This window comes from Pantherophis guttatus, chromosome 1 (assembly GCF_059756535.1).
Source record: "Pantherophis guttatus breed Tessera chromosome 1, ASM5975653v1, whole genome shotgun sequence".
Taxonomy (NCBI): domain Eukaryota; kingdom Metazoa; phylum Chordata; class Lepidosauria; order Squamata; family Colubridae; genus Pantherophis; species Pantherophis guttatus.
In genome coordinates, this window is record NC_142063.1 from 189,562,856 (window position 1) to 189,588,944 (window position 26,089).

Sequence of the window (26,089 nt, forward strand, 5' to 3'; positions counted from 1 at the left end):
GCTACCAGCTTGTTGCAATATTTTCAGGATCAGACTCAATAATGATAATAAAAGTTAGAGGTTTAAATATATTTCTCTTTAATCATAACAGGCATTCTATATTCACTGAATATTCACAGATAGAAGCGAAGAAAATGGTGAGGGTGGCTCCTTATATATACAAAGGGCGGAGTCAAGAATGGGAGTGGTGAATTATGAATACATTAGGAACCAAAGAATAAGTTAACCCCCGATATCCCATATATACATTATTTACACATTAGGGAATAAGGCATTTACATCTGACAATTATTTTATTTTATTTTTATTTTTATATGAAAGCTAAATTTAAAACTTCCTAAACTTTAAATGGCTAGGTCTAAAAAAGAACAACTAAAAAAAACCCAATTGACTATTTTTTTTAAAGCTCCGAAAGGGGAAAAAAACTTACCCAATAGAACAGGGGTCTCTAACCTTGGCAACTTTAAGACTTGTAGACTTCAACTCCCAGAATTCCTCAGCCAGCTTTGCTTTGCTGGCTGAGGAATTCTGGGAGTTGAAGTCCACAACTCCCTGCTTGCTTGATTGCTGATTGCTGATGGAATAGATTCAGGCAAGCGAAGCAAGGCAAGCGTTGGGACTAGCAGCTGAGGTAAGCAAGCTGGAGGGGGAAAACTTTTTATCTTTTACATGGCTCTGGCCATCCCAGCTGAGTTGCAGGGAACTCAGCTGGAATCGTCAGAGCTGGGATCGTCAGAGTAAAAGGGAAAAAACTTTTTACCTTTTACATGGTTTCTGGCGATCCCAGCTGAGTTGCAGGGAACACAGCTGGGATCGTCAGAGCTGGGATCGCCAGAGCCATTTAAGGCTCGTCAGAGCCTTTCGGGCTGGTCTGCCTGGTTACAGGAGAACGACACCCGGCGTATAAGACGACCCCCGACTTTTGAGAAGATTTTCATGTGTTAAAAAGTCGTCTTATACGTCGGAAAATACGGTACTTAGCAAAAATTAGACAATTTTAAAGGAGAAAACAATGAATTAGGAATTGTTGGAAAGAAAGTATCCTCCCCAAAAAACACTCTTTGTTTATTTGATATAATCTGAGGAAATTATTTCCCATTCTACATTTGTCCAGGAAGATGCTCCAGTAGAGATTAGGAGGAAATCCCAGCCCACCTGCATAAATCTCCATTGTCTGTGTTAAGACACTGCACTCTTCTGTGATTTTGTCTTCAATTATCCTCTTGCCCATTCCGTGCTCCCGTAAAGTGGATAATGTAAACCGTCGCATCACTTTCCAGTTCTCACCATGAGAAAAAACAAGACCTAAAGAAATATTTATCTATATAAATAAAAATGTAAATGTCTGTTTGTACATAACCGCACATCTCCGAAAGTTCTTCACCGATTGCTTTCAAATTTTGACACAATGTTGCATTCGACTACGGGCGTGTTTTTATATACCTATATTATATACATGTCACACCTGTGACAGGTAAAAACATGAAAAACATTGGAAAACATTGAAAGACATTGACAAACATTGAAAAACATTGAAAAACAGCGCCACCTGCTGGACGTAAAACCAACACACCAACATTTTACCACATGAATTTTGAAAATTAAATCACAAATTTTTCACTAGGTATAATTCCAAAATATATCAACAAAAAAATATCAGCAGTCAATCAGATACAGCAATCAGATACAGAAGACTCAGGTAGCACATACATTTACATGTTTAAAAATGCTATAAAAATTGTTGCTCTGTTCTCTGAGGAAACATACTACACCACAGCTGCAGTTGTGTTTCTACTGAATGAAATGTCTAAAAATAGGCATTTGCACATATATACCTGAATACTTATAGGAAGCACAGATGAAGGGAATTTTGGCGAAAAGCAGACTGGTTATGAAATGTCACTCCATCAATAATTTCCAGGATAGATAAATCACTTAGTAACAAATCTTGGCAATGCCGTGGAAAAAAATGAACATTTTACCACATGAATTTTGAAAATTAAATCACAACTTTTTCACCAGATATAATTCCAAAATATATCAACAAAAAAATATCAGCAGTCCAGATACAGAAGACTCAGGTAGTCCTCGACTTGCAACAATTCACTTACTGACCATTCGAAGTTACAATAGTACTTAAAAAAGTTACTTATTACCATTTTTCATGCTTATAACTGCTTGACAACTGACTTACATTTATGACGGTTGCACTGTTCCTGGGTCATGTGATCACTTTTTGCAACCTTCTGACAAGCAAAGTCAATGGAGAAACCAGATTCACTTAACAACAGGGTTACTAATTTAACAACTGCTGTGATTCATTTAACAAATGTGGCAACAAAAAAAGTGGTAAAATGGGGCAAAATTCACTTAAGAAATTTCTCACTTAGCAACGTAAATTTTGGTTTCAAAATTGTGGTTGTAAATTAAGGACTACCTGTATTAAAGATTGATTGGATTCGATTGGAAAGATTTAAAGAGCTCAAAACCAGATAAGAAAAATATAGTGCTACAAACATAGCAATAGAAACTTAGATATAGAAATTCGTAATTCTATAAAATATAAATAGTTGTTGTTGTAGCGCGGGAATAACGAGAGGGACAAGCAAGCTAGTGACAACAACTCTTTAATTCAGGGTGAGACTTCAGCGAAGAAACACAGGCAACAGTCCTCTTTATATACTTTTCAGAGGCAACCATGAACCAATCAGAATTCACTGTACATTTGAATTTCCCGCACAAAATAGATACATACATAACACTCCTCCCAGAAGGCACTTATCCTATCTATTTACATATTTACATACAAAATCACGCAGATGACCAGGGCGTGTCTTAGTTCTGGTTGACCTGCGCAGTTCAGTTGTTGGCGAGGCGTCGAGCTGGTCAGAGGGGCCTCCCGTCTCTCCCGGCTCCGCCAATGGAACCTCCTGGATTTCTCCGGAGGTGTAGCTATCCCCAGCTGAGAGTGTCGACTCGCTGGGGTGGCGCTGGACCCCTGGGTTGCCAGATAAGTGTTCTGGCTTACTCGGGCTTGAGGTAGCTGTGTCAGGAAAACTTTGGTAGTTAGGACTCACAGTAATTGAATTTTCGTGTTGTAACCGTTTACGCAATTGATCTATATGTCTCCTCCAAATTTTACCATGCCCTATATCAACTGTGTATGATTTTGGACCGGTAATTCCAATGATGGTTCCCTCTACCCATAATGGCCCGTTGGTGTAGTTTCTAGCAAATACTGGTGTTCCCACTTTGAATTGCCTTAGTCCTCCCCCTTCCCCCTTGAAGCCATCGGGGGAGTAATTGGGATGCAATCGATCGAGAATACACCTTAGCTTTCGGCCCATTAAAAGCTCGGCTGGACTGCGGCCCGAGGTGGGGCACGGGGTGGCATGCTGTACAGCTAAGAACTCATCTATCCTAGCCTGCCAGTCCCCTGCATCAAGCCGGGAAAGAGCTTCCTTGGCCGTTCTCACAAATATCTCTACAAGGCCATTCGAAGCCGGATGAAAAGGAGCGGATAATGCATGTCTTATGCCTAGCTCGGCCAGGTAGCCCTCAAATTGAGTCGCCGTGAATTGGGGCCCATTGTCAGATACCAGGGTGTCCGGCAACCCGTGTGTTACAAACAGTTTTCTGAGTACTTTGCTTACGGCCTCAGAGGTGGTAGATGGCATTAAGGCAATCTCAAGCCACTTAGTATATGCATCTACAATGATTAGAAAGTTCTGACCGTGGAACGGGCCAGCGAAATTGATGTGAATCCTCCCCCACGGTCCCTTTGGTTTTTCCCATTCCTGAACGGGAGCTATAGGAGGATCAGGGCGGGATTCCTGGCAGGGCTTGCACTTCCCGACCCACTCAGTGACGTCTTGGTCGAGATGTGGCCACCAAACATAACTACGAGCTAGGCCTTTCATGCGAACAATACCAGGGTGTCCCTCATGCAGCATAGCTAAAACCCTGTGCCTCAACCGCGAAGGAATGACCACCCTGTCTCCCCACAATAAGCAACCCCCCAACATAGATAGTTCATTTTTCTTGTTAAAGTACAATTGAAAATCCCCACTGTCCACCTTGGTAGGCAACCCCGCATTACCCAGCCCATCACAGTGCGCAAAATAGAGTCCCTGGCAGAAGCCTTTGCCACCTCGCTTGAAGAAATGGGGCCTGGGGACACAACATCAATGAGTAAAACTGGGGCTTCTGGAGTTGGGTTTTCTAACAGTTCGGGCAAGGGGCATCAGCTGAGGCGTCAGCATGTCCCAGCGTTCTGCCCGGCTGGTGGAGCAGTCTGTAGGAATAGACAGCTAAGAAAATGGACCATCTGGTCATCTGGGGAGAAAGAGAAGCCAGGGTCGGTTTATCTCCAGCCAAAAATCCCAAAAGAGGCTGGTGGTCCGTAATGAGTTCAAAAGTTCAGCCAAACAAGTACTCGTGAAATTTTTTGACCCCAGCTACAGCCACTAACGCCTCCCTGTCCAACTGGCTGTAGTTCCTTTCAGCACTCGATAAGGTGCGAGAGTAATAGGCGATGGGCGCCTCTAACCCGTTCGGCAGTCTATGGCTTAAAACTGCGCCTACGCCAAAGGTGGAAGCGTCACACACCAATACTAGAGGTAGTTCTGAATTGTATTGAATTAGGAAACTGTCCTCAGACAAAAGTTTCTTTACTGTGTTGAATGCAGCCGCTTCTCGTTTGCCCCAAACCCAGGGAATGTTTTTTCCAAGGAGCCTGTGCAGTGGCTCTGCAATGGTGGCTTTGTGTTTTAAAAACATGGTGTAAAAATTAAGAAGCCCCAAGAAGGCCTGCAGTTCGGCCTTCGATTTAGGGGTGGGTGCGTTCTGGATGGCCCTGACTTTGCTTTCTGTGGGGTGAATGCCCGTGCCATCGATTCGGTAGCCTAAGAATTCCACTGATGGAACCGCTATTTTGCATTTTGCTCGTTTGAGTTTGAGCCCCGCTTCTCTGAATCTGGTTAGAACTTTTCTAACCCTATTTCCTAGCTGTGTCTCATCTTGGCCACTAATTAAGATGTCGTCGAAATATGGGATGACTCCTGGGAGGCCTTGTAGAAGGCGCTCCATGGTACTCTGGAAGAGCCCTGGGGCAATGCTAACCCCAAACTGTAGTCTAGTGCATTTAAAGGCACCTCTGTGAGTTACTATGGTCTGCGATTCTGCCGTAGTGTCATCTACTGGCAGCTGCTGGTATGCCTGCGCAAGGTCTAATTTTGCGAATAGCTTGCCAGGCCCCAGGGAGTGTAGTAGATGGTGGACGATCGGAACGGGATAGGCGCTCTGCTGCAACGCCTTATTGATCGAACACTTATAGTCAGCGCAAATTCTAATTGATCCATCCGATTTAACTGGTGTGACTATTGGGGTTTCCCACTTAGCATGATCTATGGGAACTAACACCCCTTGTTTAATGAGCTTGTCGAGCTCTGCATCGATTTTGGGCTTTAAAGCAAATGGAACCCGGCGCTACGTTGGGGTCTAAATTAAAAGAGATAGGGGTCCCCACGTACTTGCCTAGCGTCTCCTCAAAAATGTCCTGAAATTCGTGAAGAATGGTTTCTTTGAGAGATGGGCCACCGATGATGTGGACGCCCATGAAGCCCATGCTGAGGGCTCGGAACCATGCCATGCCCAGAAGACTTGGTAGCGGCTTGCTTATGATGGTCAGGGGCAGCTCTTTCTGGAACTCAACGTAGGTGACCTGGAACGTGCCCACGCCTTCTATGGGAACTCGGTTTCCCTGGTAGTCGAGGAGGCGAACTTTCTGTCGGGACAGCTGGACTTTCTGGAACTTAGGCAGGAGCGCTTTGACTGTTGTCCAGGACATGATTGACAGTGTAGACCTGGTGTCGATTTCCATTTCGCATGGTCTGCCTTCAATTTCTACTTTCGTGTAGACTTTCTCATCTTTGGTTGTGCTGGCTTGGCCAATTCTCGTGCTGTAGGTTTCCCGCTTTTGAGATTCGCGCCGTTTTCTCGCGCCGTCATCTTTGATTGGCTGTTTTGAACGAGCCGGTTCTGGTTGGTCGCAGTAGTCACGTGGCTTGCGACTACGCGGAAATTGAGCTCTGCAAACTTGTGCTAGGTGGCCTTTCCTATCACAATGCCTGCAAATGGCGTTTCTGTATTTACACGATTGTCTCTCATGATCCCCACCACAGCTGGGACAGTTCTCGTGGCGGCGGCTCTGCTCGCTCTTTTTCTTCTCCGTGTGGAAGACGTCCTCATCCGACCCTTCCTCCGTGCTTGTTCGCGCCTCCTCTCTGTGGACGGGGGCTGTTTTCGGGCCGTCTTTGCTTGGCAGTGGCCGCTGTAGCGCTTCAGAAGCTTTTGTAGATGCTTCATGTGCTCTGGCTTCGTCAAGCGCACCGGCTAATGTTAGATCTGGCTTGGCCAGAAGACGCCTTTGTAATCGAGTGTCTCTAATGCCACAAATCAATTGCTCAAGTAGCGCGTCATCTAGGTCTCTGTAGTCGCAATGTGTTGCGGCTTTTCGAAGTGCGGTCACATATGCGCTGACCGGTTCTCCTTCCCTTTGTACACGTTGCCGGAGCTTGTAGCACTGTACAAATTTCGAAGGAACTGGAGCGTAGTGGGCTCTCAGGTTCGCTTGAAGGACATCCCAGGGGACCGTCTGGACTGGGGCTGGCTCACAGAGGGACTCGGCCATCTCAAAAACGTCTGGCCCGCAGTGGCTTAAGAACAGGGCTCTTTTTTGGTTCGCTGAGAGCCCTTGCATTTTGCTTGCTTCCAGGGAGCACTCAAACCTGGTCAGATATGATCCCCACTTCTCTTGGGTCGGATTGAAAGGTTTGGGCAGGACGTAGGCAGACATCGCAATATGTCTCCGTAGTCCATTCGTCACCCTGGCTGGAAGTCCAAGCTCTTTTAGTTTGCTTCTTGTGGCCTCAATCCCACCTTCATCGCCAATGTTGTAGCGCAGGAATAACAAGAGGCACAAGCAAGCTAGTGACAACAGCTCTTTAATTCAGGGTGAGACTTCAGCGAAGAAACACAGGCAACAGTCCTCTTTATATACTTTTCAGAGGCAACTATGAACCGATCAGAATTCACTGTACATTTGAATTTCCCGCACAAAATAGATACATACGTAACAGTTGTAAATTAAAGTAATGGGCTCTAGCTTAAGATAGGTAGGAGAGTAGAAATAAATATATTGTTAACATAACATGCTGTGGTGCGGAGAGCTGCGAAGGCCTGGCCTGAAAAGGTAAGGATGATGGTGGGGGATGCAGAAGAGGCCAGGCCAGAGACAGAGATAAACAGAGAGAGAGGGAGAGAGATACATAGAGAAATACAGAGATACAGAGGGGGGAGAGAGAGAGACATAGAGAGATACAGAGGGGGGAGAGAGAGAGACAGAGAAATACAAAGAGAGAGGGGGAGACAGAGAGAGAGGATTTTGTGATTCCCATTGTTTTTTAGCAATCGATTCTCTGTCCTAATCACCAGCTGCGTAGGCGTGGCTCGGGGGCTGTCATATGACTGATGAAATGACGAGTGACGTCGAGTTGGCCACACCCACCAAATGTTCGTGGAGAGTTTGGAACTTCAGCCTCGCTCTTTTAGCCCAGTGGAAGCACCAGACTGGGCCACAGCAACGCATGGCCGGGTACAGCTAGTTGTGAAATATAATTTTAAAATCCTTTGCAGCTCATTCTTGTTTCATAGCTTTAATAAAGCATGCTCTGTCAATTTTAGCAAGCATTTCATCCACTCTGTCCCAAAACTTGGCTGACAAGTTTTTCAAAGTTTGTGCTAAGTATTTCTCCTCAATTTTCTTTTTCCTCTCTCTTTGATAGCTATCCTTCAAAACAAAAATGAAAGCAATCTCAATTTCTTTAGGAGCAAATATCTTCTAAATTGGTGGGCCTCAACTTTTGGGCACTTAGGGACTTTGGAAAACAATTTTTCCTCAGATTGGGTTTTACACACTAACTAGATCCTGCACTTGCATAGATGAAGCTTCACTTGTTTGCACAACCCGGTTCTTAATGGACTGCGGACTGCGGGTTCTAAAATATTCAGAACTATTCTAAATTATTCAAAACTATAATTCCAAATCCTTCTGGCCTCTTAATATGTTATTAATTTTCAAAATATTTTGGACTATGTGGCAATCCATTCAATAGAGTAGAGTAGGGTAGGGTAGGGTAGGGTAGGGTAGGATAAGTAGAATAGAGTAGAGTAGAGTAGAGTAGAGTAGAGTAGAGTAGAGTAGAGTAGAATAGAATAGAATAGAATAGAATAGAATAGAATAGAATAGAATAGAATAGAATAGAATAGAATAAACAGATGAAGAATAATAGAAGAATAGAATTGGAAGGGACCTTGGAGGTCTTTTAGTCCAACCCCCAAGCAGGAAACTTTCGAACAAATTTCCAGTTTCCAGTTTCTGTTTAAAAGCCTCCAGTGTTGGAGCATGCACAATTTCTAAAGCAAGTCATTCCACTGATTAATTGTTCTCACTGTCAGGAAATTTTTGCTTAGTACTAGGTTGTTTCTCTTCTTGATTACTTTCCATCCATTGATTTTTGTCTTGCCTTCTCATGCCCACCCCGTCTTTGGGACAGTCCCTCAAATACTGGAAAAATGATATCATGTCACCTCTAGTCCTTCTTTTTATTAGATTAGACATGCCCATTTCCTGCAACAGTTTTTCATGTTTTAGCCTCTTGCCCAGAGGTGGGATTCATTTACCTTCCCTACTGATTCGCAAATGCGAGTGCACGCACCTCATCTGCACATGTTCTGTGCATGTGCAGTGCTTGCACATTACATCTGGGTGGGTGGGCAGAGTTTCCTGCAGTCACCACTACCGGTTCGCCCGAACCGGACAGAACTGGCTGAATCCCATCTCTGCTCCTTCCCTCTAATCATTTTTGTTGCGGTTCTCATACAAAAGTCCACTATGACTCCAAGATCCCTCTTGCTGATACTGCTATTGAGCCAAGTTTCACCTAATCTGTACCTGCGCATTTGGTTTTCCTCACCTAAGTATAAAACCTTATTTTTCGCTACATTGAATTTTATTTTGTTAAATAGGGTCCAGTGCAGTGGTGAAATGTAAAATTTGTTACTACCGGTTCTGTGGGTGTGGCTTGGTGTGTGTGGGGGGGGAAGTGTAATATGACTGAGTGGGTGTGGCCAACTTTTTTTTTTTTACTTTTAAAACCATTTTTTCTACAATCTCTTCAGCTGATCAGCAGAAGCTTTTTTTTAAAAAAAGTCTCTGACGATCCCAGCTGACTTGCTTGATCGACAGAGGCTTTTTTTCCTTTTAAAAACATTTTTTCTATAACCTCTTCAGCCGAAGAGGTTGTAGAAAAAATGCTTTTAAAAGCCTCTGATGATCCCAGCTGAGCCGCGCGATCATCAGAGGCTTTTTTTTTAACTTTTAAAAGCATTTTTTCGGCCAAAGAGGTTGTAGAAAAAATGCTTTTAAAAATTAAAAAAAAGCCTCTGATGATTGCGTGGCTCAGCTGGGCAATGGGGGGGGCAGGGATTTTTGCTACCGATTCTCCATCGCTACCGGATCGGGCAATCCAGTCCGAACTGGGAGCATTTCACCCCTGGTCCAGTGTCCAAGTCTGTCAAGATCCATCCAGATCTTGAGCCTATCTTCTGGGATCTTTGCTATTCATGCTAGTTTGGTGTCATCTGCAAATTTGATGACTTCCCCTTCTATTCCCTCATCTAGATCATTTATGAAGAAATTGGGCCTAAAACAGAACCTTGGGGGTACCTCACTGCTTACTTCCCTCCATGTAGACGTAGTTCCATTAAGGACTACACGTTGAGTGCAGTTTGTCAACCAGTCACAAATCCATCTGGTGGATGGATTTTTAAAAAATTAAAATCAAATTTACATTATCTCTTTATGATGCAGAAATTCACCTACTAAATTTGGGTGAATTTTCTGGTCAAAAGGGTCTTAATGTCATTAATCTGTAAAAAAAAAAAAATTAAACAAATATTCCAAAAAAAGTGATTAAACTCAATAGCTCTAACTGTGAGAGGGATCTAGGAGTCCCCTAGTGGACAACCATTTAAATATGAGCTGCCAATATGGTGTGGGTGCTAAAGAAATCTAATGTAATCCAAGGCTGCATCAACAGAGGAATAAAGAGGGATAGTATCAAGGTCACAGGAAGTCATAATACCACTTTATACTGCTTTGGTAAGACTCCATTTGGACCAGTTTTGGTCCCTGTGATAAAACAACAACAACACTGCAGATGAATTTAAGGCCCTGAAAGGCTGTTTGAGCAAATGTGACCTTGATGTAATCCTAACTCTCAGCTAGTTTATTCATAAACCAAACATAAATATAGCAGTTTATATGGAAAAATCTCACCATCTCTTCTATGTTCCATAGAATTTACTTCCGTGTGGATCCAGCATCCATCAATGACTCCAATTGCAAAACCTGGTTTGCTAATGAAAGCCCACAAGGCATCACATTTTCATGACACTTACAGGAAGTGAAAAGACATTTGTTTCTAAGTGATCTTCACACTAAACATGTATTTATTTTTTCCTGCAGGATTGGAATTTTGTGGATATTTTCTAACCATCTTTGAAAATATCCAAAAAGGCATTTAAAAAGAAAAAAAGATGTTTCAATGGATTTTGAATTGCAGACCACCAATGAAAACCCACAGGCTCCTCTTGCCAGGAGAGATGGCAGGAGATGATTGAAATAGGGCCTTGGGAGATATCCTTTGAGTGACCTGCATTTTTCTATTAATGCTTGGCTGCTTAGACAAACTAGTTCTTCTTGTTTCACAAGCCACAAAATAACAAATTATCTATAATCTTGGTTGAATAATTATTTCCCATGTGTGTTTTAATTAGCAAACCTGTTAGAGTAGTTAATCCTCCCTCATATATAATCTTCTTTTGCTGATGCCTAAATTGAAGGGCTTTGAAATTTGAAATGTTTTAAAATGGACTCAAATGTTTTAAAATGGACTCACATGGTGAATGCAATCACCATGTGAGTCCATTCCATGGGATATCCTCCTACTTTTGTTTTCTATGCATGGTATGGGAGGAATCAAGCTGGTGCAGTAAATATTGGGATTTCATTAATAATTCTGTTTGTGTTAATGGTAGTTATCTTGGTGCCTTTCCCAATAATACTTTCTTCGATATCCAGTTAGAACATGTTTAAATTAATTGTTCCTTACTCAGGCACACACTTCCAAAACTGCAGGTAATATTGTCATCATATGTGTCTTCCTGTGTGTTTATTGACATAGAATAATAAATATATAGATTTGTAATAGCTTCTGTGGCAGTGCATTTCCATGCAGTGCATCAGATGAATGTTATGATAGAATAAGTGATGGGGGGAAAATGTACATTAAGGGGGAGACACTTGCAAAAACATTACAAAAAGAAAAGGTTTATATCTCCAGTTCCCTCCATTGACACTGAGGGTTTTAAGTTACAGTGGCACAAGAAAGGTTTCAGTTGGATTTTCATCCTGGTTGGGTTTCCAAAGGCTGCCTTGCTCATCTGAGGTTTTTCTGGTGAAAACCTCTGGTGAAAATTTCCTCATGATACTGATCATAAAGGATTGCTAACTATGATCCAGAATGAAGTAACTCACAAAATCCGTTTGTTGCTTCTTCAAAAAACGGGGATGGTAGCTCTCTCTACAAATGCATCAGCCTGGTTCTCTACAGCAGGAAAAACTATGCATAATGAGGGGACCTATACTGGAAAATGCAGATACCAGGACCTTCCACACCCCAAAATTGTAAAACAAACAAACCAGACCTGATTCAGATTTGTTTCTGGGTATGACTCATGTTGTTTAATTTAATTTAATTTAATTTAATTTCCAATTTATATACCGCCCTTCTCCCTGAGGACTCAGGGCGGTGCACAGCCAGAATTAAGAACATGAAATACAAATATTAAAAACAATTAAAATATATATAAATTTGGCCCCAAAAAATTAAGAATTACAAACCAATTAAAACATTTAAAAAATTTTCTTAAGCCAGCCCGGCTTGCTGGAAAAAGTGGGTTTTAAGGGCACGGCGGAAGGCACTGAGGTCTTGAATTCTCCTTATCTCTGGGGGCAACTGATTGTTATTGTAAGGCTGGCTTGTCTTTTTATTCTCAAGCTTCCCCTAGTAATGACTAGGTATAATCAAAGTGGTTAAAGAGCCCGAGCTACTCGACGTGATAGCCATGGTGGCAGTTGATACACCCAGGCTTATGGTCATGGGTGATTTCAACTTGCCATCCGTTGGTGAAACGTTGGAGATGGCTCAGGAGTTCATGGCTTCCATGACGGCCATGGACCTGACCCAGTTAGTTCATGGCCCCACTTACAGGGGGGACACACTCTGGACTTGATTTTTGTCTCTGGCCAGTGGTTGAGTGGTCTTATTATAGGGGATATAGACACAAAACCCTTGTCATGGTCAGATCACTCACTCCTTCGTCTGGACCTTCGAACCGCTACACCCCACCGCAGGGAGGCGGAACCAATTAGATGGGTCCGCCCCAGGCACCTGATGGATCCTGATAGGTTCCAGATGGAGCTTGGGCCATTTCCTGAAGATCTGGCACACGACTTGGCCGAGGACCTGGTGGCTGCCTATGATCGGGCGGCTGGTGGGGCCTTGGATCGAGTCATGCCTTTGCGGCCTCTGACCCGGTGCCGATGCCTCGCAGCTCCTTGGTTCACCAAGGAGCTGAGGGAGATGAAGCGCCAGAAAAGATGCCTGGAGAGCGGTTGGAGGGCCAGTCTCGCTGAATCTGACCGAACACTGGTAAGGTCGCAAAGAGCCTTGATAGTACAGTGGTCTAATGCACCCTGTTATTAACCAGCTGCCTGCAATTACTGCAGGTTTGAATCTCACCAAGGCTCAAGGTTGACTCAGCCTTCCATCCTTTCTAAGGTAGATAAATTGAGGACCCAGTTGTGGGGGCAATAAGCTGACTTTGTATAAATATACAAAAGTATGAAGACTATTGCTTAGCGCATTGTAAGCCACCCTGAGTCTCCGGAGAAGGGCGGCATATAAATAAATAAAAAAAATTTTTTTAAAAAGACCTACCTAGTGGCAATAAAAGCGGCAAAGTTTAATTACTTTTCCGCTCTTATTGTGTCATCAGAGAATCGTCCGGCCGCCGTGTTCAGGGTGACCCGCTCCCTGCTCCACCCGGGAGCGCGGGAGGACCCCCTGGAAGGCAGGGACAAGGATTTCAGACAATATCTGTATGACAAAATCGCTCAGATCCGGGGGGATTTGGACTCTGACTGGGTAGATTTGGGCAGGATGGCGAGGAATAGTCTTGAGAACATTATCTGGGAAGAGTTTGACTCTGTGACCCCTGATGACGTGGAAGGATTCCGGGGAGATTTAGTATGGCCACATGTTTACTGGATCTGTGTCCCTCCTGGTTAGTACTGGCTTCCCGGGAGGTTACACAAGGCTGGCTCCAGGGAATTATTAACGCTTCGTTGAGTGAGGGTTACTTCCCCATGGCCTTGAAAGAGGCAGTGGTGAGGCCTCTCCTCAAGAAGCCTTCCCTGGATCCGGCAGTATTAGCCAACTATTGTCCTGTCTCCAACCTTCACTTTGTGGCGAAGGTTGTCGAGAGTGTGGTCGCACGACAGTTTCCGCAGTACCTGGAGGAAACGTCTTATCTAGATCCGTTCCAGTTGGGTTTCAGGCCCAGGCACAGCACGGAAATGGCATTGGTCGCGTTGGTAGATGATCTCTGGAGGGTTCGGGACAGGGGTTGCTCCTCTGTTCTGGCCCTGTTAGACCTTTCAGCGGCTTTTTTTTTTATTGAAAAAGTTTTACAATTACATTTTTCCCCCAGTTTCCCCCTCCCAACCCTCCCTAACCCCCCTAACCCTCCCTAACCCCCCTTAACCCGCCCCTCCTCCCCGGACTTCCACAGAATATAATCCAAATCAAAATCCCCTTATTATAAAACTTGAACCCCTCCACCCCCTGCATATTTTTCACATTCACCAAAATTAAATATTCTATCTTTATATAATACTTTCAGTTAAAAGCTATCCGATATTTACTAGTTTGATATTTATTCTGCACATAATCTATCCACTTTTTCCACTCCCATTCATAAGTCTCTTGTGAGCGATCTTTTAAATATGCTGAAATCTTCGCCATCTCTGCAAAGCTGGCCATCTTCAAAGTCCATTCCTCAATAGTAGGTGTAGCTTCATTTTTCCAATATTTACCTATCAACAATCTCGCTGCTGTTATCATATACAATATCAACTTTGTTTCACCCAATGTAAAACCCTTAACTATACCCAGTAGAAACAGTTGTGGAGAAAACTGAATTTTTTTCTTCAAAACATTCTGCATAACCCACCAGATTTTTATCCAAAAAGCCTTCACTTTCTTACAAGTCCACCACACATGATAATCACCACACGTGATTGCGTCTAGGCAATCACATCTCCAGCATTTTGGTTGAACATTAGGGTACATGCACGACAATTTCTTAGGATCTAAATGCCATCTATAAAACATTTTATAAAAATTTTCCCTCAAATTCTGCGACTGTGTAAATTTAACATTCTGAACCCATATTTTTTCCCATGTTTCCAACATCACTGGTTCTGCAAAATTTTGTGCCCACTTAATCATGCAATCTTTAACCAATTCAGTTTCTGAATCCCTTTCTAACAAAACATTATAAAGCCTTTTAATATGCATTGGACCTTTCTCTTTTATATGTCTAACCAGTTCTTCCTCATGCATCATTATACCAATTTTTTGGTCCTCTTTCTATCTGAGTTGAAGTTGATTATACTGTAACCAAGTTAAATTAATCCCTTCTTCCAACAGCATTTCTAAAGTCTTCAGTTGCCATCTGCCCGCATCTGCAAAAAGAACTTCTTTATATAAAAACCCCCCAAGTGACATTATATTTGTATTCCACATGATATGACCAAGATCCAGCCATAGTGGCATTTTGTAATCCCATTTGAATCGGTGCTTCTTCCAAACCCTCATTAAAGAATCTCTAAGTATATGGCTTTTAAATACTTTATCCACTTTGTTCTCATAAAATAAGTAAGCATGCCAACCGAATTCAAGATCAAAACTTTCTATATTCAATATTCCAGTCTTTTTCCTTCCAAACCAATCAGTTGCTTGGGTCAAAGCTGCTGCTTCATAATATAATTGTAGGTTTGGAAGTTTAAGACCTCCCCTTTCTGGAACATCTTGCATAATTTTCAGTTTCACTCTCGGTTTTTTTCCGTTCCAGACAAACTTATTCAATCCACTTTGCCATTCTTTCAATTGTTTATCACTTTAAGCACCGGAATCATTTGAAACAAAAAAAAGAAATCTTGGCAAAATGTTCATCTTAACTTCCAAGTAAAGACAGTTACAGTTTTTTCCAAGTCTCCATATCTTTCTGTACGTCTCGCCACAACACCTCATAATTATTTTGAAACAATTTCGTATTAGATTCTGCAACCTGAACTCCTAGATATTTAACCTTTGGTACTATCTCAAAACCTGCCTTGCTTTCAAGTTTGTGTTTTCGATCTTGTGTCATATTTTTAACTATCATCTTAGTTTTTTTCTGGTTCAATCTAAATCCTGATACTGTACCATAATCTTTTATAATGTCTTTCATCTGGATTATTGATTCCATTGGCTGTGTTAGGGTAACAACCAGATCATCTGCAAATGCCCTTATTCTGTAATCCTCTTGCCTTATCACTATTCCTTTCAAGATACTCTAGTCCCGTATTGTATTCAACAAGACTTCTAATGTTAAAATAAATAACAATGGGGATAACGGACAACCTTGTCTTGTTCCTTTTTCAATATTAAAATCTGTTGTCAAACTTCCATTAATAATAATATGTGCCTTTTGTTCTTGATAAATTGCTGAAACCGCCTGTATAAATTGATCCCCAAAGTCCATCTTTTTTAAAGTCTTTAATAGAAAATTCCAATCCACTCTATCAAAGGCCTTCTCCACATCCAAGAAAACCAGCACTGCAGGGATCTGTTTGTTCTTCTCAAGATATTCCAATAAATCTATAACTTGCCTTACGTTGTCCTTCATGTATCTGCCTTCTATAAATCCCGCTTGGTCACAATGAATCACCTCTTGAATAACCGGCATCAACCTGTTGGTTAATACTTTTGCAAATATTTTATAGTCATTATTCAGAAGAGATATTGGTTTAAAATTCTCTGGTTTTTTAGGACCTGTTTGCTCTTTCGGTATCAATGAAATATAAGCTGTTTTCCATGATGGGGGTATTTTACCCCCTTGTTGTATACTACAAAATAAATCTTTAAGATGCTCAATCATTTCTGCTTGTAAAGTTTTATAGTACACCGCAGTTAAACCATCCGTCCCAGGAGCTTTAGCTGTTTTCAATTGTTTAATTGCGCCAATAATCTCCTCGGTTGTTATAGGATAGTTCAGTCTCTCCTTTTGTTGATTTTTGTAACTCTTTTATTTTCTAAATATTCTTCTATAAATCCATTCTGTGTGTTATCTTTGGCATATAATTTAGTGTAATAATCTACAAAAACTTCTTTAATTAATTTTTGTTGAGAAATTTCCTTCCCTCCAATATCAATACTATCAATAATCCGTGTACTCTGCTTCTTCCTTAGTGTATAAGCCAACCATCTGCCCAGTTTGTTAGCGTTGCAAAATGTGTTATGTTTCGCAAATTGTAAATTTGTTGCTGTTTGTTCCGCCATAAGCATTTGAAATTGATCTTTCAGAAGTTTTATAGCTCCTCGTATTCTTTCATCTGTTGGATTTTTTATAAGTAGCTGTTCTTTATTCTTTATTTCTGCTTCAATTTCAGATCTTTTCTTTTGTCTATTCAGTTTGTGTTTAGAGTTCATATGAATGAGTACCCCTCTCATATACGCTTTACTCGCATCCCACACAATTTCAATAGGGGTACCCTTATTCAAATTCATTTCAAAAAATTCTTTCATCTGCTTTTTAAGTTCTATTATATTTTTTTCATATTTAAACAGATTTTCATTTAGTCTCCATGATCTTCTCTCACTCTTTTCCAGCTCAATTTCTATCCATACCGGGCTATGGTCAATTAGAGTCCTTGGAAAAATCTTTGTTCTTTTTGTTTTTACAAGTAAATCAGTTGATAGTAAAACAAAATCAATCCTAGAGAAAGACCTATGTCTATCTGAGAAGAAAGTAAAGTCCAATTCTTTTGGATTATGTATTCTCCAAATGTCTTTTAATTCCAAATTTTCTTTCATATCAAAAAAAGTCTGTGGCAGTTTAATCCTTGACTTCGCCGAACTCTTTTTATCTATTTTTAAATCAATTACTCCATTCCAATCTCCCATGATTAAAATAGATCTATAGTCCCATTGCAATATTTTAGAATGCAAAGTTTTGTAAAAATTATCCTGTTGTTGGTTAGGAGCATAAATTCCAATCACTAAAATTGGAGCAGTTGCTGTGTACAGTTCAATTGCTATAAACCTGCCACCTTCATCTGCTTCTATAATTTTAGCTGACAATCTTTTATTTATATAAATAACCACACCATTCTTTTTTTCCACACTTGAGGCTATGAAATGTATTCCTAATCTTGAATTTATCAGATATTTTTGATCTTTTGTTCTAACATGAGTTTCTTGTAAACAAATTATATCATTATTAAATTGTCTCAGATATGTAAATAATTTCTTCCTTTTCTGTGGTGAGTTCAGTCCATTCACATTCCAAGATAAGATCTTAATCATCATGTACACTCTTCGGCAGAATTGCCGAAGATCTTCCGAATTGGTAGTCTTTGGCTTTGCTCCCCCCATGGCTTCACATTCTTGTCTGTTGCTCTTGGCTCCTTTCTTATATTGTTGTGGCTTGGCCCTTTCCTGTTGTTGACTTTCTTTAAGTTGCTTAGAAATTGCTCGAGTTACACGCTGATCTTTAGCTTCAGCCATCCGGGCTAGGTCCAAAGCCACATCTCTTGTAGTCTTAAGTGGTTCAATCACAATTTTTGAAGGAAGGTCTAGCAGGGGCTCCTCCAGAAAACCTCCTGTAGCTCCCTGCATTTCCATTACCTCTGGTTCCACCTGTTTAAGCTGCTCTTCCATCTCTTGCTGAAGTTGTTTCTCCTTATCACTCTCCTTTATCTCCAACACAGTAGATGTACGTAGGGATGGCGAGCTCCTTTTAAAAACATTAGAATAAAATTCTTCCGCTTTTTCAACAGTGTTTAATTGATATCTTTCTCCATTATACCTCAGGATTATACCAGTTGGGGCATCCCACCGAAATGGAATTTGTTGTTTTTTTAGTTCATTCACCAAAAATCCAAAGTCCTTTCTATCTTTTAACATCTTAGGTGGTAGTTCTTTATAAACTCCTATCTCTCTTCCCTCCACTTGGACAGTAGAGAGAAAAGACTTTTGCAAAATATCATTTCTCATTCTTCTGTCTGTAAAATATATTACCACATCTCTAGGCAATTGTCTTTGTCTGGCCACCCACGAATTCATTCTGTAGATTTTATCAATTTTGCAAAAAATCTCTTCAGGGCTAATCTTTAAAAAGACAGCAAGAGCATCAGAACAAATCTGTCTCAAATCTTGTCTATCATTCTCTTTTATGCCTCTCAGCCTTATGGCAAATTCCATTGACCTGAACTGCATCATTGTAATTTCATTTTCAAATCTCTGCATTTTATTGTCAACATCATAAATTTTATAATCAGTCTCCTTCATTTTGACATCCATTTCTGATTTAAATTCTTCCACCTTAGCATCCGTTTTAATAATTGCTTCTGATAGTCCAGTCATTAATTTATTAGTCACCTTATCATACTTTTCTTGCACCACCTCTTTAATTTCTTTAATCTCCTGCTTAATTTCCTGTTGTGATTCTTTAAATTTTTCATCCAAAACCTAGGTAATAAAATCCTTTAAACTTTCAAAATCAAACTCTTTTTTCTGGCTCTGCTGGCTGGGAGGCTGCTGTTCAGGCTTACGTGTGGGGGATCCCCCCCCCCTGCCGCCTTTCCTTCCTGTTTAGTTTGCTTAGAAGCCATCCTGCCACATAAGCTGGCTTTTCCAAAAAAAGAAATTCTTTATCCCTTTCCTCCACCACAAAGTCCTCTAAAAAATTCCCCCAGGTTTAATCAGAGTAAGGGTGAGGTTGAAGCAAAATCAGACTTATTTTAAAAAGAGTTTTCTTTTCTCTTTCTCCACTTGTTACAGACAATGCAACTTTGTAACTAGTTGAAATCCACTCTCGCTTTCAGCTCGTTAACGCTGAAGCCAGGCGCCATTTTCAAGGGACTTTCACTCACTCACTCACTCTTCCGTTTTTAAAATAAGTCACAGGGCTAGTAATACTTGCAGTTTTTAAGGTTCAAGTTGTTCTTCCACCCTGGCAATTTGAATTGCTTTATTTTCAGTAAAGAAAGGTTGCTCCTGATGCCTTGTTCTGCGCTAGGCAGACTCGTCCCACGCTGTTCGGAGTCTCGGCAAGCTGGAAGGGAGCCGCACCTGTTTCCTCCCCAGAAGCAAACGATAGCTATTTGGGGGCTCACAGGGGCTCAACCTGCTTCTCACCACTCTCTTCCAAGATTCCTGCAGGATTCTGGAACTTCTGAGCCGCTTCTCTTGATTGAAGCGGCTCTAACAGGCAGCGGGGCTGGCGGTCCAGAAACGGGACCGTCTTTCGGCGTCGGGAGGCAAACCGGAAGTTTGACCATGGTATCATGCTGCACCGGTTGGAAGAGTTGGGGATGGGGGGCACCGTGTTATGGTGGTTCTCCTCCTTTCTCTCAGACCGGTCGCAGTTTGTGTTGGCAGGGGGGCAGAGGTCGATCTCGAGGCCTCTTATATGTGGAGTGCCTCAGGGGTCAGTCCTCTCACCCTTTCTGTTCAACATTTATGTGAAGCCACTGGGTGAGTTCATCCATGGCTTTGGGGTGAAGTACCATCAGTACGCTGATGACACCCAGCTGTATATCTCCACCCCAGGCCACCCCAACGATGCCCTTGAAGTGATGTCCTGGTGCCTGGAGGCTGTGCAGATCTGGATGGGGAGAAACAGGCTCAAGCTCAACCCTTCCAAGACTGAGTGGCTGTGGTTCCCGGCATCCCGATATAGTCAGTTGACTCCATCACTGATTATTGGGGGTGAGTCTTTGGCCCCCTCGGAGAGGGCTCGCAATCTGGGAGTCCTCCTGGATACGCAGCTGTCCTTGGAGGAACACCTGATAGCTGTTGCCAGGGGGACTTTTTGTCAGGTTTGCCTGATCCGCCAGTTGCGGCCCTTTCTTGATCGGGATTCCTTGTGCACAGTCACTCATGCCCTCGTCACCTCTCGCCTGGACTACTGCAACGCTCTCTACATGGGGCTCCCCTTGAAGGGCACCCGGAGGCTCCAACTGGTCCAGAATGCGGCCGTGCGGGTAATCATGGGAGCCGCATGGCGCTCCCATACAACACCTCTCCTGCGTGAGCTGCACTGGCTCCCAGTGGTCTTCCGGGTGCACTTCAAGATGTTGGTCATCACCTTTAAAGCGCTCCATGGCATAGGACCTAGTTATCTTCGAGACCTCCTGCTGCTACCGACAGCCTCCCATCGACGGCCTCCCATCGACTTGTGCACTCCCACAGAGAGGGCCTCCTCGGGGTGCCATCAGCCAAACAATGTAGGCTGATGACCCCCAGGGGGAGGGCCTTCTCTGTGGGGGTGTTGTGGCCCCGCCTTCTGAGCCTATCTCATCGGAGGAAGAAGGCTCCGAACATGAGGGAGAGGAGTCAGCCAGGCCTCCCTCTCCAGGCCCCTCCCTTCTGGCACTGTCTCAGGTGCCAGCCAAGGGAGAGGAGATTAGCCAGGAGCCAAGTGTCTCGGATGAGGGCGAGGAAGGAGAGCCGTCGTTCCTGGATGCACGCCAACAAAGGTGTGATAAACGGTTGCAGCAGCTAAGGAGGCGTGCTAAGGATTAGAACTGAGTCACTGGACCACACCCCAGAGGCTATATAAGAGGGTGGTGGCTGGTAAAACTCCGTGACAAACAAAAACTAACTTTGGCTAGTCACTTGAACAACGTCTGAAGCTGCCGAAGGGATATTGTTTTGCTGGACTATTTGCCATGCGTATGTAATGTTATGTTATCTGTTGCAGTAAAGCTCTTGGCAGACGGTGCTTATATTGTTGCCAAGTTTGAGATAACGACCTGTGTGCGTGCTAAGTACTTTCTTAACCCTCAGCTGGCTGTGTTTGTGTGTGTGTGTAGACGGGGACAGATCAGGGGGCACCTACCCTCTGGAATCAGCTGCCCAGAGAGATAAGGAGAATCCAAGACCTCGGTGTATTCCGCCGTGCCCTTAAAACCTTTTTTTCCAGCAAGCCGGGCTGGCCTAACACTTTTTAAAATGTTTTTAATTGGTTTAATGTTTTTAATTGTTATTGTTTTTAATCATGGGGCCAAATTTATATATATATTTTTAATTGTATTTTAATGTTTGTAGTTTATGTTTTTACTTGGCTATACACCTCCCTGAGTCCTCAGGAAGAAAGGCGGTATACAAATTTAAAAATAAATAAATAAATAAATAAATCTGGGTCACACTCAGGATTAGATTTCCACAAGCTTCCTAGTTCTTTTATGTTACTACATAAAAGAAATGTCTCCATGGCACTGATTGCACATCTGCAAAGAATGCCAGCTATAACCCAAAGTGAAGCAACTCACCAAAGCCCTTTGCAACATCCTCAAAAAAGGGGACGGAGGCTCTCTCAGCAAATGCATCAGCCTGGTTCACTAGAGCCTCTTTGACCGTCTCATAGCCAGTCAGCACCACCATCTCCTGGAAACCCAGTTTGATGCGGAAAATGGGACCATATTCTTTTGACCACTGGAATTCAGCAGAAGGAAAACAAGAGACCATTTTGATCAACCATTAGACTCAAGTACATAGAAGAAGGTTTTAAGAAACTAAGAGTCAAAATTCAAAGGTGGAGATGATATTTCCTTTTTCTATTCTATTGAAAATTTTGATAGTATATTTTTCTTTACAATTTTTAATTTCCATATGATCTAATTTAATATAAATTTAAAAAATCTTATGTAATAAAAGATTCTCACACATTAGAAAGGTATGTCAAACTGGGGGGGAGGGAACGGTTTTTAATATGTTTTAAAGGGGTCATTTGTGCAGGACATACTATGAAGATGAAACCCGCACAAGGGATTCTCTTCCATTCCACAATTTGGAAAGGTGCCTTGAGCATACAGTAGTCCTGGATATATAGTAGAATTTCATAAAAAAGAAAATGAGCCTCTGACATCTTGTTCACGAGATCACACAGAAACAATAAAAACATTTACAATGTAACTGTTTCTTTGATTATCTAAGAAAGGGGAACACAACAACTAGACCCTTTCACTCTTTTGTGTGAGTATACATGTTTAACACATGTACACATTCACACTAATTTAATTTAACATCAGCATACTCACACGTTTTTCCTCCATTGTACAACTGCTCAACTGCTTGTATAAATAATTCCACAAACAAATATTTCACTCCATGCTTTCTTCAGGTAGAATAATTATTATTTCAGGAAACTTTGACAAGCCAATGAGCTCCACTTTCCAAATCTTTTTGAATAACGTCTTTTTGTTTATTGTTAGAGGGTTTTCCACTCTCCATGTCTTAAAAATGACTCAACCTTCAGACATAAACACAAACCACATTCCACATAGAATAGAATAGAATAGAATTCTTTATTGGCCAAGTGTGATTGGACACACAAGGAATTTGTCTTGGTGCATATGCTCTCAGTGTACATAAAAGAAAAGAGACATTCGTCAAGAATCATAAGGTACAACACTTAATGATAGACATAGGGAACAAATATGCAATCAAATCATATTAGGAAACAGTCAATATAAATCGTAAGGATACCAGCAACAAGGTTACAGTCATACAGTCATAAGTGGGAGGAGATGGGTGATAGGAATGATGAGAAGAATAATAGTAAAGCAGACTAGTTTGACAGTGTTGAGGGAATTATTTGTTTAGCAGAGTGATGACGTTCGGGGAAAAACTGTTTTTGTGTCTAGTTGTTCTGTGCAGTGCTCTATAGCGTTGTTTTGAGGGTAGGAGTTGAAACAGTTTATGTCCAGGATGCGAGGGGTCTGCAGGGCCGGATTTTCCTATAGGCTAACTAGGCTTCAGCCTAGGGCCTCAAGATCCAAAGGGGCCTACACAGTGTGGGATTCTGGGGGTTCTAGGTGGCTCGGCCGAACCCTTTGTTAAATTGCTGGCTCCCCCGCCCCTCCGCACCACTATTTATTACCAATAAATAGTGGTGGGCGAGGGGCGGGGGAGCCAGCAATTTAACAAAGGGTTCGGTGGGTTTTTTTGTAATTTTATTGGCCCCCGGAGCTTCAGCAGAGGCTAATTGGCCTCCCGGCTCTCAGCTGATTTGTCTCCGCTGTTTTGCTCAGGGCTCTTCTGCTTCCCTGCAAAGAAACGAAACTGAAACTGCTTTGCTGTTGCTGCAAGGTTGGAAAATTAGGCAGGCAGAATTCTTTTCTTTTTCCTCACCAAAAAAGGTACGTGCAAACAATGGGAATTTTAGGGAAAAAGAGAAGAGTTCAGGATTTTAAAACACAAAAGAAAAAAAAGCTGTATTTAACTAGGGAATTGTAATAATTGAGATACTATTAATTGTATATTTCTGAAAGCAGAAATGGTTAAGTTGTGGTTTGGAGGAATATATGGGGGAAATTATTTGGTTTATTATTATTGGTAAATATAATTAATGGATTTGTAAGAAATTGGATTGCATGGAAATAATTGGAATATTCATGTTCATATTGATTAATATACAAAAAAGGTAGTTATATAACTAATTGATTTATATTAAAATGTTGAATTTATATTAAACAACTAATATTACATAATTAACCAATGTGAGGATGGATATAAAAATAGATGACAATGGGAAGGGGTATAATATAGAATAGAAGGGAAAAATTGAATTTGATTAAGATTAGAGATGAGGATGAGGGTAATATTGGTTTTTTACAAAAATAGATGAGGAATAAATATGGCAAAAAGGAAATATAGAAATTGTAAATTTAATTGAAATGACTAAACACTGTTTAAATTTGTGAACCGGCCAAATACTCTGTTCAAAGAAAATACATTGTATGTTTGTATGTGTGTTTCTAATTATTGTTATTTATTCATATTTGTTCTCTTTTATTCTTTAAAGTTTAACAATTCATTCTTTATCTTAATATCTTTATATTTGTTTGGGGTTGGCTTTCTTCCCTTTCATCTTTTTTATTGTATAGCAATCTTTCTCCTCAAACCTACCACCTCTCTTTTCTTTCCTTCTTACTTTCTCTTCCTCCCCCTCTTCTTCTCCTCCCTACTTCCTCTTCCTTTCTCCTTCTCCTCCTCTCTTCCTCCCTCTCTCTCCTACTCTAATTTCCCTTCCCTTCCTTCATCCCTCTCTATTGCTGTATCCTTTTATGCATATGGACTACTCAGAGGGCTGAAAAAGTTATTTCTGACTGGTCCTTGCACTTTTGACCAGTTCTCGAACTTACGACTGTCCTCACATTTTACGTTTTTGCCCTATCTTGTCACCATGGTGAAGAAAAGCAGTTGTGAAATGAGTGACATGGTTGTTAAGAAAACTGCACGGGCATAAATGTGAGGATGGTCATAAGTGTGAGGACCGGTCAAAAGTGCGAGGCCCAGTCAGAAATGACTTTTTTCAGCCCTCTGGGTAGTCCTTTTGTGCATATGGACTACTCAGAGAGCTGAAAAAGTTATTTCTGACTGGTCCTCGCACTTTTGACCAGTCCTCGAACTTACGACTGTCCTCACATTTTACGTTTTTGCCCTATCTTGTCACCATGGTGAAGAGAAGCAGTTGTGAAATGAGTGACATGGTTGTTAAGAAAGCTGCACGGGCATAAATGTGAGGATGGTCATAAGTGTGAGGACCGGTCAAAAGTGCGAGGCCCAGTCAGAAATGACTTTTTTCAGCCCTCTGAAAAAAGTCTATGCACATAGCCACGCCCACCCGGTCACATGACGAGCTACCCATGCCTACACAGTCACGTGACCAGCTAGCCACGCCCACCCAGTCACATGATTGCCAAGCCACACCCCCAACTAAGCCACACCCACATAACCTGTTGTTAAAAAATTGAATCCCACCACTGGTGAAAGGGCCTCATAAGTGGAATAGCCTAGGGCCTCTTTCAATCTAAATCCGGCCCTGGGGGTCTGTAAATATTTTCACAGCCCTCTTTTTGACTCGTGCAGTATACAGGTCCACAATGGAAGGCAGGTTGGTAGTAATTGTTTTTTCTGCAGTTCTAATTATCCTCTGAAGTCTGTGGCTGTCTTGTTGGGTTGCAGAATCAAACCAGACAGTTACAGAGGTGCCGATGACAGACTCAATAATTCCTCTGTAGAACTGTATCAGCAGCTCCTTGGGCAGTTTGAGCTTTCTGAGTTGGCACAGAAAGAACATTCTTTGTTGCGTTTTTTTGATGACATTTTTGATGTTAGGTGTCCATTTTAGGTCTTGAGATATGGTAGAACCTAGAAATTTGAAGATCTCTACTGTTGATACTGTGTTGTCTAGTATTGTAAGAAGTGGTAGTATGGGAGGGTTTCTCCTAAAATCCATCACTATTTCTACGGTTTTGAGTGTGTTCAGTTCCAGATTGTTCTGGTCATACCACGAGGCTAGTTCTTCAACCTCCCATCTGTATGCGGATTCATCACTTTTGAATGAGACTGATCACTGTTGTGTCATCTGCAAACTTCAGTGGTTTAACAGATGGATTGTTTGAGATGCAGTCATTGGTATATAGAGAGAAGTGGAGAGAGCACACCCTTGTGGGGCCCCTGTGCTAATTGTACACGTATCTGATGTGATTCTGCTTAGTTTCACCTGCTGCTTCCTGTCTGTTAGGAAGCTTATGATCCATTTACAAGTGTGTTCAGGTACCACTAGC

The 26,089-nt window shown here is 41.8% G+C and overlaps 1 protein-coding gene across 3 annotated transcripts in view; it reads right to left on the reverse strand.

The window, feature by feature from the left end:
- LOC117674491 (cytochrome P450 2K6-like) overlaps positions 1–26,089 on the reverse strand; it is a 91,526-nt gene that overhangs the window by 59,557 nt on the left and 5,880 nt on the right. Inside the window, exons 2-3 of one of the 3 annotated variants that reach the window (XM_034432538.2) lie at positions 21,788–21,950; positions 1,156–1,305 (exon numbers count right to left, since the gene is read on the reverse strand). In XM_034432538.2, coding sequence (XP_034288429.2) covers positions 1,156–1,305; positions 21,788–21,950 — 313 coding nt within the window. The remainder of the gene's footprint in view (positions 1–1,155; positions 1,306–21,787; positions 21,951–26,089) is intronic. The other 2 variants (XM_034432539.3, XM_087882247.1) reach the window with 2 other exon arrangements.